The sequence below is a fragment of the Candoia aspera genome, chromosome 1 (assembly GCF_035149785.1).
Source record: "Candoia aspera isolate rCanAsp1 chromosome 1, rCanAsp1.hap2, whole genome shotgun sequence".
NCBI classification, from domain to species: domain Eukaryota; kingdom Metazoa; phylum Chordata; class Lepidosauria; order Squamata; family Boidae; genus Candoia; species Candoia aspera.
The window spans coordinates 16,688,574-16,704,724 of record NC_086153.1 but is presented as its reverse complement, the minus strand read 5'-3'; the positions used below and the strand labels follow the sequence as shown (position 1 = coordinate 16,704,724).

The following is a 16,151-nucleotide window of genomic DNA, read 5'->3' as shown; positions in this document are numbered from 1 at the left end:
TATGTGAGGAGGTGGAACCAGTTAGTTTCGCCATGTATGGCAAAAGGCCTGGATACCTGACAGTCTGCTTGTCTCCAATAGTTTCTGTCCACCCAGGATATTCCAGCAGAGTGGGTGTGCTCCAGGTCCCCTCCATTAGATGTTATCTTCTTGTGGGACCAAGGAAGCATGCCTTCTCTGTTGCGGCCCCCACCCTCTGAAACAGCATCCCCCCAGAGGTAAGGACAGTGACCCCGCTCCTAGAGTTCCAGAAAGCTTTGAAAACTGGTGTTCGTCCCAGGCCTGGGGTTGATGTTTATTATTTGTCTAAGGCCCCTGTTTTGTTTTGTTGATTTTATTGTTTATTAGATCATTTTAGTCTGGGCTGTCTGATCTAATGTTTTTAGCTATTTTTATGTTTTTTCTAGTTTTGTATGCTGCCTAGAGTCCTTTGGAGTTGGGTAATAAATTTAAATAAATAAATAAAATGCCTGCTTCCTAGGGCTGAGAGAGTGACTGGCCCAAGGTCACCCAGCTTCCTTTGTGCCTAAAGCAGGACTAGAACCCATGGTCTCCTGGTTTCTAGCCTGGAGCCTTAACCACTACTCCAAACTGGGAAGAGTGAAATACAGGATGAAGCCAACCAGAAAAAGCAATAAATTAGATTTCCAACCCTACCCTCCAGTGAAGTCACTGTCTGGAGCTTCAGATGTCACTCGCTGAGCTCTTTCCTTCTTGATTGAATCAAGAGGACACCAGATACTGTATGCCAATATACAATCTGTCTCTGTATCTCCAGATCCCTGGGATTATTTGTCAGGCCCAGGATTCTCATTACTTCTCCAACTGAGTTATGTCTGTCATCTTTCTGGGGGACAGGAGAACTGTGCATGACAGCAAATGCAAAAAGAAGAAAAAGTCTGGAAGACAAGGAGAGCAGAAGGCGGAGAGATAATTGGCCCTTTGCTGTCTTTTATCAATGTCTGCTAACGTCTTCGCCCCTTAAACAGATCAAATGTTTAAGTTTGGGTAACGACTGTTATTATTTATGCATTTAGAGCATTTTTAAACATTCAACTTGTCAAATAAGAAGTTCCCAGAATGGCTTATATACAGTTGGGGGGGGTCTGTTGGGCAGAGGTCAAAAGCCAGGATGGCAATCACAACCACACATCAAAGCCCCAACCTACTTCACTTGTGTGGATGCACATAAAAATGGTCAGGGCTTTGATTGTGCAGTTGTAACCACCATCTTCACTCTTTTGACCTCATCCTTACCAACACCCCTAACTACAATCAGTGGGAAAAATATAGCCCCAGGCCATAGGCTTACAGTTTAAAAGACACGATACTAAGGGAAAAGGAAAATTAATTAAGGTATAATTAGTATGCAATAATTGGCATACAATTAGGTAGTTGTAGTATAAGCTGAAAAAATGGGAGGTGTTGCAGGGGTGAAATTGCTTTCCTTACTGGCATTATTTTGGTTGGTTAAGTAAAGCTGTGGGAACTTGATTTCATAAGCTTCTCGGGGCCACAGTCTTTTTCCTCAGAGTATTGTTACAGTTGAAGGAATTTGGGGCTTGAGAGTTAATGTAAAGTTTCATATTTTAATTTCCTGCTCTGGGCTTTAAAGAAAAAATTAGAACACAGGAAGAAGAGGGGTGCAAAATAAAGTATCAAGTTCTTCTTTGCTTGTCTTAAGAGAACTTCTTGTCAGGATATAGAGCGAAGAACCACGCTGAGACCAGAAGATTGAGCTCTAGTGTTTATTGTTCTACTCCATTAGACAAAATCCTGCTAAACTGAAAGGCACTAGCAAGCTGTACTAGAAAAAAACCCAGAAACCTAAGGTGGTTCTCTTCTGGTCTTTTTGATTGGGAGCCAAAGAGATTCAATACTGCGCATGCGCTTTTCCTCCTGGAGAGGGCCCCCCTCTTCTTCACCAGCAATCTCCATAACACTTCTACCTTTCCCTTGGTCTGTATCCATGTCCAGCAAGCCCTTCAAATATCTCTCTTAGCCAAGCTTTCTTGCTAATTCATCAGGTGTCAGCTTCTGTATCAGCGCTTCTCGACCTCAACAACTTTAAGACGTGTGGACTTCAACTCCCAGAATTCGGGGACTTGAAGCCCACACATCTTAAAGTTGCTGAGGTTGAGAAATACTGTTCTGTATCCATCTAAGACTACTACGTTTTACTCCTTTCAAGCACCATGCTAGATCCACTAAGAACCATCCTTTAACTTTCTGTCTCTCTCCCCCTGCCACCCCAATCTGTCTGAATGGTCAGATGGGCACCATTTTTCCTCTTCTTTCAGGTTAAATATTGTGACATAATGAATTAGAGCTACAACCCGGAATCAATGAAATAATCTGCTGATTAAACAAAGGTTAATGTTAGTTAATTCATCAGTGAGAACTATTTTATTTTATCAGGCCAAGGGTTAAGAGCACACTTGTTTGTCCCTGGAAGCTATTTTAATGTGGGTGTATTTCTCAACTAGTGAGCAGGGTATATATATTTTAAGGATGGCCTTATCATATGCATGTTTTGCTTCTTAAATTGAAAGTCATTTCATACTTCCTTTGAGATCAGTAAAAGGCAGCTGCAGTGAAACTTTAATAATGGACATGTTGATTTAAATTTATTTAATTAATCAACCTGAAGACAGGTGATCAATCAGCTAAAAAGATCTTTAATGAGCAGACAGCCAAACAATAGAATGATGTTGATTGAATTTTCTATGCCTTAAAATAAATGTTCTACCCATATAATGTGGGACAGAGGTAGGGCAGGGGGAAGAAGTGGTATTTGATTGGCATTGCTAAAAGGAAAGTGGTAAAGTGACAAAACTGAAACTGATATGATCAGCAAGGAAAAGAAATCCGATTATATCAGCCTTCCCCAGCCTGGTGCCTTCCAGATTGGTAGACCTGAATCTCCCAGAAGTTTTAACCACTATTGCCAGAGCTTGGGAATTTGGGAGCTGCAGTCTCTAAACATCTGGAAGACATCTGGTTAGGAAAAGCTTTCCCAAGATCTCTGCAGGGGGTGAGCAAAAACACATATTTATTTCCAATATTTGTAAAAATTGAGATTCTGGGTGGTATGCAACAGAACAGAGTAAGACACCAAGAGGGGCTGATGGTAGGGGCAGTTTGATTTGGGAGAAAATGCTTTTTGTAAAGACCAGCCACCATTTTTGCCTGGTTGCCTATCCCTTCTCCTGGCTAGCTCATATACTCAAGAAATAATCACAAGTTACAAAGCAGATCCCAAGTCTCTTGCAGAGATTAAAACCAACTTTCTGCACAAGAGTGCAACTCTGATAAAACAGTATTGCAGACTAAAAATAGACTCCCAGCTTAATATCTTCACTTTCAGATGAGCCCTCCTTCACTGCAGTGTGAATGACACTTTCTTTGAGGCCCTTATTTCTCTCGCTAACTGGTGTTTTTCCTTTGGGAACCAAGTGCTGTACCTCCTGGTGCACAGTGTTCGTTCGTTCATTCATTCATATATATATTTATTCTAATCTCCTTCCTCTTGCCCCACACCCCTCTTTGCCTGAAACTTTGCTCCTGGTGCATTGCAAAGTGAATGATTGAGCTGGCAAATTAGCATCTTTTGTTCTGCAGAAGCAAAGAAAATGAAGCATCTTGTCTTCCATTGAGTCTAAAGCAAAGAGTAGGAATGGGGAGCATCATGCATGCAGGCGATACAAGCAATTACATAATAAGAAGCTCATAAAACGTCTAAACAAAATTCCCAGAAGGATCTCAACCACTTGTGCTTCCAAACCAGAAGCCCAGTCACAGCTTCTGATTGCTGAGCAGAATAAGGCTCAGAGACCGGACGCTGTCTGCCCAGCCTGATTTCCTTCTGCTTGGCTTTTGTTTCCCTTGCTTGGCTTCTTTAATTAGCATAGCCTACCCTAGCCTTTGGCTTGGAGCAGATTAGAGTACATTTGTGCACAGTCCTAGTCTGTATGGAACATTATGAATCTTGTCACAGCTGCTACAGATGCAAAACAACCCGCTAGCTGAGTAGCACAGCTCCACTTGCCGAATGAGAAAATCCGTCCTTTGAATCTCACCTTTTGAAATCTTGCCACCTTCATTCTTTTGCTAAAGGAAAAAAGCAAGCTAACTGCAAATATGTGATAACATATAATCGGCAAACAGAACACATGATCTCAATATGGCTTCCCTGGGTTTCTTTTAAGCAGCTGAATATTTGTGTGATATTAGAAACTGAACAGTGATGGGCCCACGATGGAAAGAGTCCCATTCTTCATTCCTTCCTATTGAATACCAGTCAGCAGGAAACTTTTGATGTCTAATGAGTTGCAGAGGAAAACAGAAATGGAAGCAGGAAGTCCTTGAGTCCCACACCAAGTGCATTAGCCAAGTGCTTTGCAGCTTCAGCGTAGCTCAGCTCTTTGCAACAAAGTGATTGCAGGCAAAGATCTGAAGTGGTGGATTGTAACAAAGGCTAAAAGACTTAAGCTTGGACTCCAATCCCTGCTCTATTGAGGAAGGGGAAAATGAAGATACTGTAACAGCCCATCTTGCAGAGCCCTGTTGGATTAAAGCCGTGCAGAAATCAAATTAATGAAGATAAGATAACCTTCAGTTATTAATGGTTATGCTCACTTCACTTCTTCAAATGAGGAAAGAAATTCCGGGGTCACGTAGCTTGTCCAGTTTTCATTCTCTTTTCAAGTTAAGCATACATGGAAGCAGAGAGTAAAAATTTCAGCACATATTGGTAGCCAGTACCTACCAAAATAATTTTGAAAAAGCAAAAGATAGCTCACTGTGTGGGTTCCCCCCCCCCAATTTGCTTGAATATGCAGCTCCTCTTATCTTCCTCTTCCTCGCACGCATCATTCTTAGCTAAGGTATGGGGTTAGGAAGACCTGGCAACTTTCTGACAGAGCCTCTGATTCCCACCATGGTCCTGTATCTAAAAGCTAAGAATGTAGTTTCCAAGACAACATATTACCAAAGGGCCTGTGTGTTGTCCTATCCAATCCCTTTCAATAGTGCAGCTCTACAAAGCCACCCTCCTCTCTTACTCTCACAGCTGTGGGGCAAGTGTCCTCAGGCTGAGCTCCATCTTCCCATGTTGCTGGTCAGTGCTTCCCACAGTGTGATGGTCTGTGAGAATGTCCTTGAGAGACAGGAGGGCTTTCAGATTTGCAAGATTCTGTTAATGTAACCTTACAATAAAGGTAGTGTTCGTGCTTATGGTTGGTGCTTCTTGTCTGTGCAACTTCTAAGGGCTGCCACACATCTGGCCAGTGGGGAGGAACAGAACATGGCAGCTTTACTCCAGCCTTCATTCTTAGCTCACTCTAGTTTCTTTTCATGGTGAGCATTGACACAAAAACAGCAAGCCACAATGTGAGAAGGGTGGTGAAGCTGTACCTCCATACAAATGTGGGGGACTGGAGGATAGCACAAGGGTACAATAGATCTCTGCCACCTGAAGGGTAGGGAGGAGGATCTTGAAAAGTAGGATGGATTTTATTTGGTGCAGTGACTGAGCTGTAACCTCAGAACCCTCACAATATTATGGGGGCATTGCAGGAGCATCCACAGCAATGGCCAGGCTTCAAAATGGGAGTGACATGACTGGGGAATCATAGGCTTATTCACCTTTACTTTGTGCAATGCATGCAAAACACATTACAAAGGGGCATGGCTTTGATTGCCTGATTATACCCACCGGTGAAACCAGTGACTGTTGCTGCAGGTACCCTGGGGACACAATCCCCATATGTGGAAAGAACCATTGTCTTTCCCGATGTGCTATCTCTGTTGGGTTAGAGATGTGGCTTTCAGACTTTGGACCCTCCATTGACCTTCAGCTGACTAGAAATTGTGGGAATAGCAGTTCCAATCTCTCCTGAGTTATCGGTGGATGTTTAAACCTGTTTAAAACAACCTAGTTTAAATTATTTTGCAGCACTGTATATATCAGTGTTTCTCAACCTTGGCAACAAGATGTGTAGACTTCACCTCCCAGAATTCCCCATCCAGCCATGCTGGCTGGGAAATTCTGGGACTTGAAGTCCACATATCGCAAAATTGCCAAGGTTGAGAAATACTGGCATACATCATGAGGTTGCGGATACTTTCTCAGCACTTCTTGGATGCCATCTCCTGTCCCTTCCTCAGCTATTGCTGATTTTTATTAAGATGAAAATAAACTTCTTGACTTAAGGCTGGATAAGACCAGAGAAGGTGGGAGTGGGAAGTGGATGGGTCTTTTTAATCAGACCTACTTGTCATACTTGTCCTGTTAGAGACAGTTTGGTATAGTGGTTAAGGCACCAGGCTAGAAACCAGGAGACCGTGAGTTCTAGTCCCCCCTTGAGCACAAAGCCAGCTGGGTGACCTTGGGCCAATCACTCTCCCTCAGCCCTCAGAAGAAGGCAATGGCAAACCACTTCAGAAATCTTGCCAAGAAAACTGCAAGGACTAGTCCAGGCTGTCTCCAAGAATCGGACACCATCAAACAGCAGCGGAAAAAAAAACTTGTCATACAAAGGTTTTGCAACTGTTCAAATTGACAATAGCTGAATTGTGGCAATCAGGTTTTGACAAAATGTGGTATATAGCAATCAGCATTTGACTAGGTTGTTTTGGTTACTGATATGCAGTAGTTTTAAAGATGTGGGTTTCTGATCGATGGCTTGCAATAGGATTGAGTTAATTTTATATTAACCTCATGTATTCTAATCAATAAAATCTCACTCTGCTCTCTGTTGCCCCCATTCAGTATTATTCTCTACAATGAAATCCAATTCCAACACTCTGGTTTGGCTCATGTAATTTATGCCCGTTTCTTTTGTTGGGTATATTTCTCAATGTCAGTATCAGGGATTAATTCAAATCAGTTCTTTTAGCACTGGATATCTGTTGACACCTAGGATTAGAGTGCTGTGCTTAAACGTTAAAGCCAACTAATGCAGCCTTCCTTAACCTGGTGTTTTTCATGTGTTAGATTTGAGATTCCATAATCTCTCAACCAGCATAGGGATTAAAGGGTAACATACCAGAGAATATCAGGTTGGGAAAAGCAATCTTAATGGCTTGAGAGTAAAATAATACATGAATCATTCTGATATCAAGCTCCTCAAGTGTTGAATGTGGCTTTGGGAGCCCTTTTTTGAAATTCCATAGGGGTAAATGTGTGAGAGACAGGGCCTTTTCCATGGTGGCATTCAAAATGTGGCATGTGTTCCTTAAGCAGATCCTCTGTTTAAGTGGGCACTCAAGAACCACTCAATGTTTCAATAACAACTGATTCTCAGATGTTATATTTACCTTACTACTATGTACATTTGAATATGTCTTGATTTATTGATTGTCATGGTCATTTCTTAGCTCTCTAATTTCATGTGTCTTTGGTTTTCCTTTCTCCCGCTGTCTTTTTTTTTTGGATGAAGCATTCTGAGTGTGCATGTTCCTGAGAGCAATAATTATTAGTGAAACAGGTTTTATCACTATAACAGAAAGGATATTTATTTATAGGAAATAAATTATAAGGAAAAGCAAAGACTAGTATCTAGCTCAGTATATCTTATCAGAAAGAGAGTCCAAGAGCATGTGCTTGGTATGTGTGTGTGTGCCTTGGAAGAAGGGCAGAAGGGAAGGTGTCACAGAGACAATCCTTAATTTTCTGGCTACACTAGATAATTACACATGGTTACACATGGCCAGTAAGCCACGAGAAGCTGAATAATCAGTGCCACTGAATTCACACATCTGTCCAACAATGTTTTAGTTGTGATATGTCATCCAGAGGGATAGCTATTAATATGAGGGTTATGGAACCTTTGACTCAATGGCAGAGCACCAGGGTTGAATGCCACACTTCCAGAGTCCATTCCCATCATTTGCAGGCCTGGGCTTGGGAACATCTGTCTCTGAAGCCCTGGAACACCATTGCCAATGAGTGTAGGAAACGTTGACTTAGGGCAGATCCGCACTTTCTGCTGGGCCACCATTGGTATGGGCCACTTGCCACTTCCTGAGTGCAGGAAAATATGACATCTTCCTCCCCCACCTCCCAGCCCATGACCAGGGAATTTCCCAGCTGCAATCCAAAACCGCTCTTTTCTGACCCAAGGGGTCTTAAGCCCTTCAGGGCAGATGTTCTCCTGTGCATGGTTCTATTCTAGTAGCAGCCCCAGCTCTGATTGGCTACAGTGCCTGGCATTGCCCCTCCCCATGGTCACTGCCTGTGCAGCCATTTCAACCCGGGCTGGTGGGCTGCTCAGTTCTCTGCTGGTTGGCAGGTGCAGATTTTTAAGTAATCTCGCAGTTGACCCAGTGACGACCTGTTAAGTCAATGAACATAGGTCAATCAACCCTAGAAGCTCATGCGCCATTCAGCCCTTATGTCTCCTTTTTGGTTTCTGCCCAGGCTGGGTGAAGCATGCACCCTTTGCTCTCCCACCCATTGCCAAAAGTTGTCCAAAGTTTCCCTTCCCTATATCTAAATACCTTTACGTTGCAAGGTAGGACTGTTGCTACTTTGCTTCTATGAAGCTGAACTCTCAGTTCTTCATTGCTACCAAGTTTCCATGGTCCTATAGAAGGACATAGGTATGAGAGGACAACTTTTTTGGCTTTGATTACTGAAGCCTTAGAGCTATGATGTCACCGTAAGGGGGGAAAAGAAAAAAGAAAGGACCTGTGTTAGTGTCAAAGGAGAACATGTGGGATAGCATCCACAAGTGCAAACATCTGGGAAAGAAAAGAAAAGACCGAGGGACTAGTGAGAAGAGAACAATCCCTAAAAGCAGGGTTCCTCAACCTTGGCAACTCTAAGCTGTGCGGACTTCAACTCCCTGAATTTGCCAGCCAGCTTTGCTGGCTGGGGAATTCTAGGAGTTGAAGTCCGCACAGCTTAGAGTTGCCAAGGTTGAGAAACCCTGCCTAAAAGGAACAGGCATGCACTGGTAGATCATCCACATAGCAGCCAGCCAGTGAAGCTTGCCTTGTACGGATGGGAAGGGCAAGAAGCAGAGGAGCTTCCAATGTATTTGGTGGTGGACCAAACACCAGCTTGCCCTGTTGCCAACCCACTGCAATCCCACTGGCATTTCTGAAGTTTGTTTAATTTATAAGCTGCCCAACTCCTAAGTGACTCTGGGCAGCACTACTACTAAAAAGCTGACGTGTTTGTGTGTGTGTGTGTAAAACAAATGGACTAGAAGAGCAAACTACCAAAACAAGACCAAAACAGTTCAAACCAAACTAGGGCAAAACTAAGCAAAACAAAACAAAAAGGGGCTCCACAGTCCCCATGTCCTGGGAGAACAAATAGGTCTTCAGTGGGTTCCTGAATAACGTAAGGATGGTGATTCCAGATGGCAGGAATTACAACAAAGTGGGTGCGCTTCCTGTGTCCCAGAAGATGACATTCTTTAACTGACAGAGCCTGGGGTGCACCTATCCTGCTGGATCGGATTGGATGAGCAGAGGCAAGTGGTCCCTCAGGTAGCCAGCCCCTATGCCATGAGGGGCTTTAAAGGTGAAAAACAGCACCTTGAATTGTACCCAGAAGCCAACTGGCAACCAGTGCAGCTCATGAAGCAATAGGGTCACAAGCACATAACATGGTGCTGTCATCCCTGTCCAAGCCAGCTGTAGCTTCTGGGTGGTATTCAAGGGCAGCCCCCTGTCAAGTGCATTACAGTAATCCAGTTGTGAGGTGACTAGAATATGAGTGACTGTCTGAAGTAGGCTTAAGAGAATGGAAGACAAACAGCTTGAGCTGCAGTGCAGAATTGCCCTTAAATCAGTAGCAGCATTCTATACTCCTAATGAGAAATAGCAAAGGTGCTTAGTCTGCAGCAGTTCCCAATCTTCTGAAGAAGCAGTTACCTGTTCCCTTTAAAACATGCTCAGTAATTCCATGCAGAGAGAACCAGTCTGGTGTGGTGGTTAAGACACCAGGCTAGAAACCGGGAGACCAGGAGTTCTAGTCCTGCCGTAGCCACAAAGCCAGCTGGGTGACGTTGGGCCAGTCACTCCCTCTCAGCCCTTGGAAGGTGGCAATGGCAAACCACTTCCAAAAATGCTGTCAAGAAAACTGCATGGGTTTGTCCAGGGTGTCACCAGAAATCAACACTGAGTTGAAGGCACACAAAAAAAATCATGCAGAAAAGACAACAGTTTTGTTTTGTTTTGTTTGTAATCCCTGGAGATGTTTGTCATAATTTTTGGCAGCATGGTTACTGAAGATAGGCTATTTCCTCACATTTTTAGGCAGCAAAATAAAATAGATTTAATAGGTCAGAGGAAGAAAGAAAAAACCCTCAAAGCCAGGGAGAATAGTGAAATCTCAGCTCTGCCCACATGTGTGAAACAATCCCGCCTACACAGCATTATTCATTATTGCCTCTCTTTTGGTCCTTAAAAGCATTATGGCTGTGTGAATTCAACACACTTAACCAGGTTGGCTAAAGGTTGTAGTTGAATCTACATAGTACACTTGGGTTGTTTGTTTGTGGCTTAGCATGTTGTGGCTTAGCATGTTGTACAAATCTTGTTTAGTTCAAGTTCAATGTATTTTTGATATTCAGAAATGAACTCAGTCATCAGTAATTCAGTAATTCATCAATTAAGTGTGTTGTGTGAACACAACCAGAGTGTGATCCCAGTGAAATTATCTACCCCTCACTGATGTTAATTTTAAGTTAACTGTAAGTTGTTAAGAGAGGGGGTTTTCCCCTCCAGTATGAAGAAATAAATGCATGCTTTCCCTCTCTTCCTAGTCTCCAGCCTGTACCACCAAAGACCACCCAGCTTGCATGTCTGTCTATAACAACGGCACCAAGATGCCTTCACCACAGGAGGCATCCAATGGCTTCTCCCAGCCCAGTGCCTCAGGCACTTGGCACAAGCCAGAAGAAGAAGTGCGGCTGGTGGAATCTGGCTTGGTGAAGAAGGCACACCGAGAGATCCTGGACCATGAGAGGAAACGGCGGGTGGAGCTGAAGTGCATGGAGCTGCAGGAGATGATGGAAGAGCAAGGGTGAGTGAGGTTTGAGTGCTTGTCTGACCTAGTACCCAGGTTCCCACAATAGCTACCCCAATGTTTCTGAGAGATCTACTACCCTCTCAGGCTTCTCATGACAAACTGGACTGGAAACAGATAAACAGGTTCAAGAGCTTCTAGTAAGATGTATTGCAGAAAAAGTTATGAAGCTATTGTGAATGAATTCCAGCAACTGCTGGGTATTAAATGCAAGCCCTATTTATAGTGAAATCAAGGACCAAATTCCCATGCCTTCTTCTGCTCACATGATGTAATGGTTTCCATCTGCCTCTTGTTCTGGTAATAGACTGGTCTGGTTTCTGGTTGTTTGCTTGTGGCTTTGCTAGAACTGGCTGTCATACACCCATATTTTTCATATGGGGAAAGAACAGCATGGCAAGCAGCATCTCTCTGCCATGCAGGGGAACTGTCTCTAGGAGAGATTACTGATCAAATTCCCTTTGGATGCTCTGCCCTTTCCCCACCTCAACTTCTGTCCCTTCTTGTTTCTGTTCCTGCCACACACACAAAGTTTATACACCACATCAAAGCATAGTGTAACAATAACAAGAACACAATCACCTTTGTGCATTGAATAAGCCACCTATGGCACGTTCGTAAACTATGGTTTATAAGCAATAATGGATGGGTTCACACCGCACGTAAAGCCCAAACCAAAGAAGCCACATTTTGCTTTAGCAGGGTACATGAAACCAGCCACAGATTTTGCAGAGAATATTTTGATAAACAATAAGGATTGACATATGAAAACCCTAAAGTTCAAACGACTGTAAAATGAAGGTGCATGCCCAGTTATATAGATACTGTAACAGTTAAAAGAATGGCAAGTGAGAGACTGCTTTTTAAAAAAATATATTTTCCCAATCGTCTAAGGCAACTGTATTGCAAGGGCATGCACCATCTAATCCGTCCATGTAGAAAACTAGTAGGGGAAGGGGAAGCATCTCAGCTGCTAGTTTTCTATACAGTAAGAGCTAATTTTTTTTCTTGCAAAAGAGTACTAAAAAAAAGCAGGTCCTCTTCCCATCACAGGAAATCTCAAGCATTATGATTTACCCACTAGTCTACCACAGACTTGCATAGTCCCCAAAATTGTGGGGGAAAGGTGTGGTCTGATTCGTGGCTAATCCACCATTCAGGTTAAATCAACCTGGACATGAACCTGTGTAGTTCACACTTGCTGCAGGGCATCATCCGCTTGAGTGATGGGTCTCCTGCATCTTTGAGAAGAAAATCCAGTTAGTGGAAGAGAGGATTGTTTGCTTTTAGTGTGGGAAAGAGAGATCCCCAGGCACTGCTATCTTCAGCTTCAACTGCGCTTAGCTTTTCTGTTTTCACTGCTGGTGCACCGAGGGACCGATGCGTCACCGGGATTTCCATGCTGGGGAGCAGAAGGCCACTGGGAGGGTATGACATAAGTTTTGCTGTCCTTATAAAGGGAAGCAGCTGCTTTTAGCTCAGCCAGCTGGTTTGTGGCTCAGATTAGCCAGCAGCGGCAACGGTCTTAATAGGTCAAGCCTGTCAGATTCACTTCCTTGTCATTGGCAGAAGCCCAGAAGAAGGTCGGTCCTCTATTGCTCTCAGCAGAAAGACAGCCCAGCAGGAGAAATATATACCCAAAGGGACATATATTTGATTAGAGGCTCCTAACTAATCAACTACCTGAGCAGGGTTTTTAAACACTTTAGGCATTCAGTGAGAAAGTCATCAGCCTAGCAGAACAGATCCTTTGTATCTAGATACGGCATGATCACTGCCAATACTTGTCCAGGATTCCCCCACTTAGGTTAGTTGCTTGATGGACAATGCAAAACGCAAATATCATCATGACCCAAATGGCAATACAGGTATTCCTCCCTTAATGACCATTTGTTTAGTGATGGTTCAGACTTATGATGGTGCTGAAAAACTGACTTACAACTGGTGCTAGCACTTACGACCATCGCAGCATCCCTGCGGTCATGTGATCACAATTTGGACGCTTGGCAACCGGTTCACATTTATGACTGTCGCAGCATCTTGTGGTCATGTGATCACCATTTTTGACCTTCCCTGCCGGCTTCTGGCAAGCAAAATCAGTGGGGAACCGTGTGATTTGCTTAACAACCACACAGTTTGCTTAATGACTGTGATGATTCACTTAATGACTGCTGCAAAAAAGGTCATAAAATCAGGTCAGATTCGCTTAATGACTGCTTCACTTGGTAACTGAAATTCTGCTCTCAGTTGTGGTCATTAGGTGAGGACTACCTGTAATGTACACATCTGCTAGCATCCTTTATTCTTCATTCCCCAAGTCTATATGAAACAATATATGAGAAGGAAGCATGAAAAAATAATCAGAGTATATTACCAAAAACTAAAAATATACTCATGGTACCTGAAGTAGAACCTTGGAGAAGTCACGTGCAAGACTGTGCTTCTTAGGCAAAGCTGTGTGTGAAAACACATAGACTTTCTTTAAATACAACGTGCAAAAGAATTGATGAAATAAAATAATGTTAATACATGTGATGCTTAAATGTATCCTGCACTTTTTTAAGACTTCAAGAAGCCTAGGGATAAAACATTCATTTGCAGATCCTCCACTTCTCAGTGGATCCTATGTCAATTATTTTTTTTCCTAGTGTTTTTTGTCCACCAATATAATTGGGCAGTAAATAGGTGCATGGAGAAAATCCAAAATACAGAGATAACTGGAAATACTTTGAATGACAGTACTGTAATAACTGAAAATGCAAATGATCAGGAAGCTTTCCTAATGAAAGTAAAGAAGCACAGTGAAAAAATGGGACTAAGCTTAAAGAGAAAGAAGACCAAACTAATGACAACAGGTACAACCATCCTTAGAACTGACAGTAAAGATACCGAAGTAGCAGATCAACTATCAACAGTAAAGGAACCAGTAGCCAAGAAATATGTCACAGGCTCAAAGTTGAAGACCTTGGAAAAGTTACTCAGATGCTATGAGGTGTCCATTCCTACAATATCAGAACTGTGCAGGCAATGGTTTTCCCTGTGACACTCTATGGAAATGCAAGTTGGACTTTGAACAAGCAGGATAGAAAGAGTGGTGGTATTTTTGAATTTTGCAGAAGACTCCTGAAAATACCATGGATAGCCAAGAAAACAAACAAATGGATCATAGAACATATCAATCTAGAGTTCCCACTTGAGACACAAATGATCAGGCTCAAACTATCATATTTCAGATGCATTATGCAAAGACACAGCTCCCTTGAGAAATCTATAATGGTAGGAAAGGTGAAAGGAAAAAGAAGAGGATGATCAGTGGCAAAGTGGGTGGACTTGATTACAACAGTGATGGAAGATTGGAAAGGCCAGGCTGAAGACAGATCATCCTGGAGAAGGTCTGCTTATGTGGTCACTAAGAGTCAAATACTAACTTGATGGCACATAATCGATCATTCAAAAATAGTTCTTTATAATGTGTAAACCAAGAACATGAGTTAATTTAATAACTAGTAACCAGTCAGCCAGTTTGGTGTGGTGGTTTAAGGCATCAGGCTAGAAACCAGGAGACTGTGAGTTCTAGTCCTGCCTTAGGCATGAAGCCAGCTGGGTGACCTTGGGCCAGTCACCTCCTCTCAGCCCTAGGAAGAAGGCAAGGGCAAACCAGGTCTGAAATCTTGCCAAGAAAACTGCAGGGACTTGTCCAGGCAGTCGCCAGGAGTCAACACTGACTCGAAGGCAATACATCTATAACCAGACAGTGTCATCTGATAGAACCTAGGAGATGTGCTTTTTCTGGGAAAGCCGCCTTTTGGAACAATCTCCCCCCACCCCCACCCCAAGAGTTGGATGCCCCTGGCCCTGTTAGCCTTCTGAATATCTTTAAAACCCTTTTTTTCCCTCCAGGCATTGGACCAGAACAATAGATAAACCTACCATCTAGGAGATGGAGTGTGTGTTTGGTTGATCCCAGAAACCTGTTGTGTGTTATGTTGGTTCTGGTTTTTGTTTCTTTTTATTTTGTTTGGTTTCTTGACTGTAAGTATTTTGGGGTTGGTTTTTATTTGATGTAGGCCACTCAGAGTCATGATTATACGAGCTGGGCACCCATATTCATCTTACGAATAAACAGAAAAATAAATAAATAAAGGGAAGACAAAGAGAACAAGGGAATATGAGAAGATTATAGCTATTTATCCTGTCACCAAGTACATTGTTGGCATGAATAATGTGCAATGGCAAATATTTATCTCTTTCAGCAAGATCTTACACCATCCAATGAGCAACTGTTGGTTATTTTTAATCTCACAGGTCTGACTCTATGGGGCTCCATCTGAAGCTGGATTAGTCGCTGTGCTCACCAAGCACAATCCACCAGCATAGGTTTTGGGCTGATCTCAATGTGGAAGGCAGCAGAGCTCCACATGAGGGTGGATTAATCACAGTAGCACAGTCTACTACAGTGTTTCTCAACCTTGGCAACTTTAAGATGTGTGGACTTCAACCCCCAGAATTCCCCAGCCAGCATGCTAAATTGCTAAGGTTAAGAAACACTGGTCTACTAGATTGGCTATAGATTTCAGGTTGATGAGAGTTTTCTTTGCCTAAAAAAGCCTGTTCTGCTTTCTTATTCAGATCCTATTGCTAAAAGTCAAGAACATGAGCTTTAATGTGGAATAGGACAGTTGGGATCTCTGTTAAAATGGATCTCCTGGTAATTCCAATGAAAAAAGTTCCATCCAATCATTGAAATCATTAACAATCTAAATGTTAACTTTAACATTTTAACTTTAAGAAATGGTGCCTGAAGTTCTTTTTTCCTTGTCCCAACACATCCCTTTATCCTTTCATGTTATGGCTTTTAAATGGTAAAGAGGTGCTTGATGACCCTGTCTTAGCATGTGGCAGTGTTCCTGGAAACTGTCTTCAGGCAGTCTAGTTCTGATTTTAAAAATCTTGGGTAACTAATGAAGTCAGAGGCAGGATTACTATAGAATCATGAAGCCTGGGGATGTAGCCTATAGCTCAGTAACAGCTTCCCAAGATTTGTATGCAAAAGGTTCTGGGTTCTTAACCTTTTCTGCCTCAGACTCTGGACAACAGAATAGCATGA

The 16,151-nt window shown here is 42.8% G+C and overlaps 1 protein-coding gene across 1 annotated transcript in view; it reads left to right on the top strand.

The window, feature by feature from the left end:
• The first annotated feature begins 10,795 nt into the window (after window positions 1-10,795).
• Window positions 10,796-16,151, top strand: part of SRRM3 (serine/arginine repetitive matrix 3) — a 76,384-nt gene continuing 71,028 nt past the window's right edge. The window contains exon 1 of the mRNA XM_063295713.1: window positions 10,796-11,041. Within this exon, the coding sequence (XP_063151783.1) occupies window positions 10,818-11,041 (224 nt within the window). The 5' untranslated portion in view covers window positions 10,796-10,817. The remainder of the gene's footprint in view (window positions 11,042-16,151) is intronic.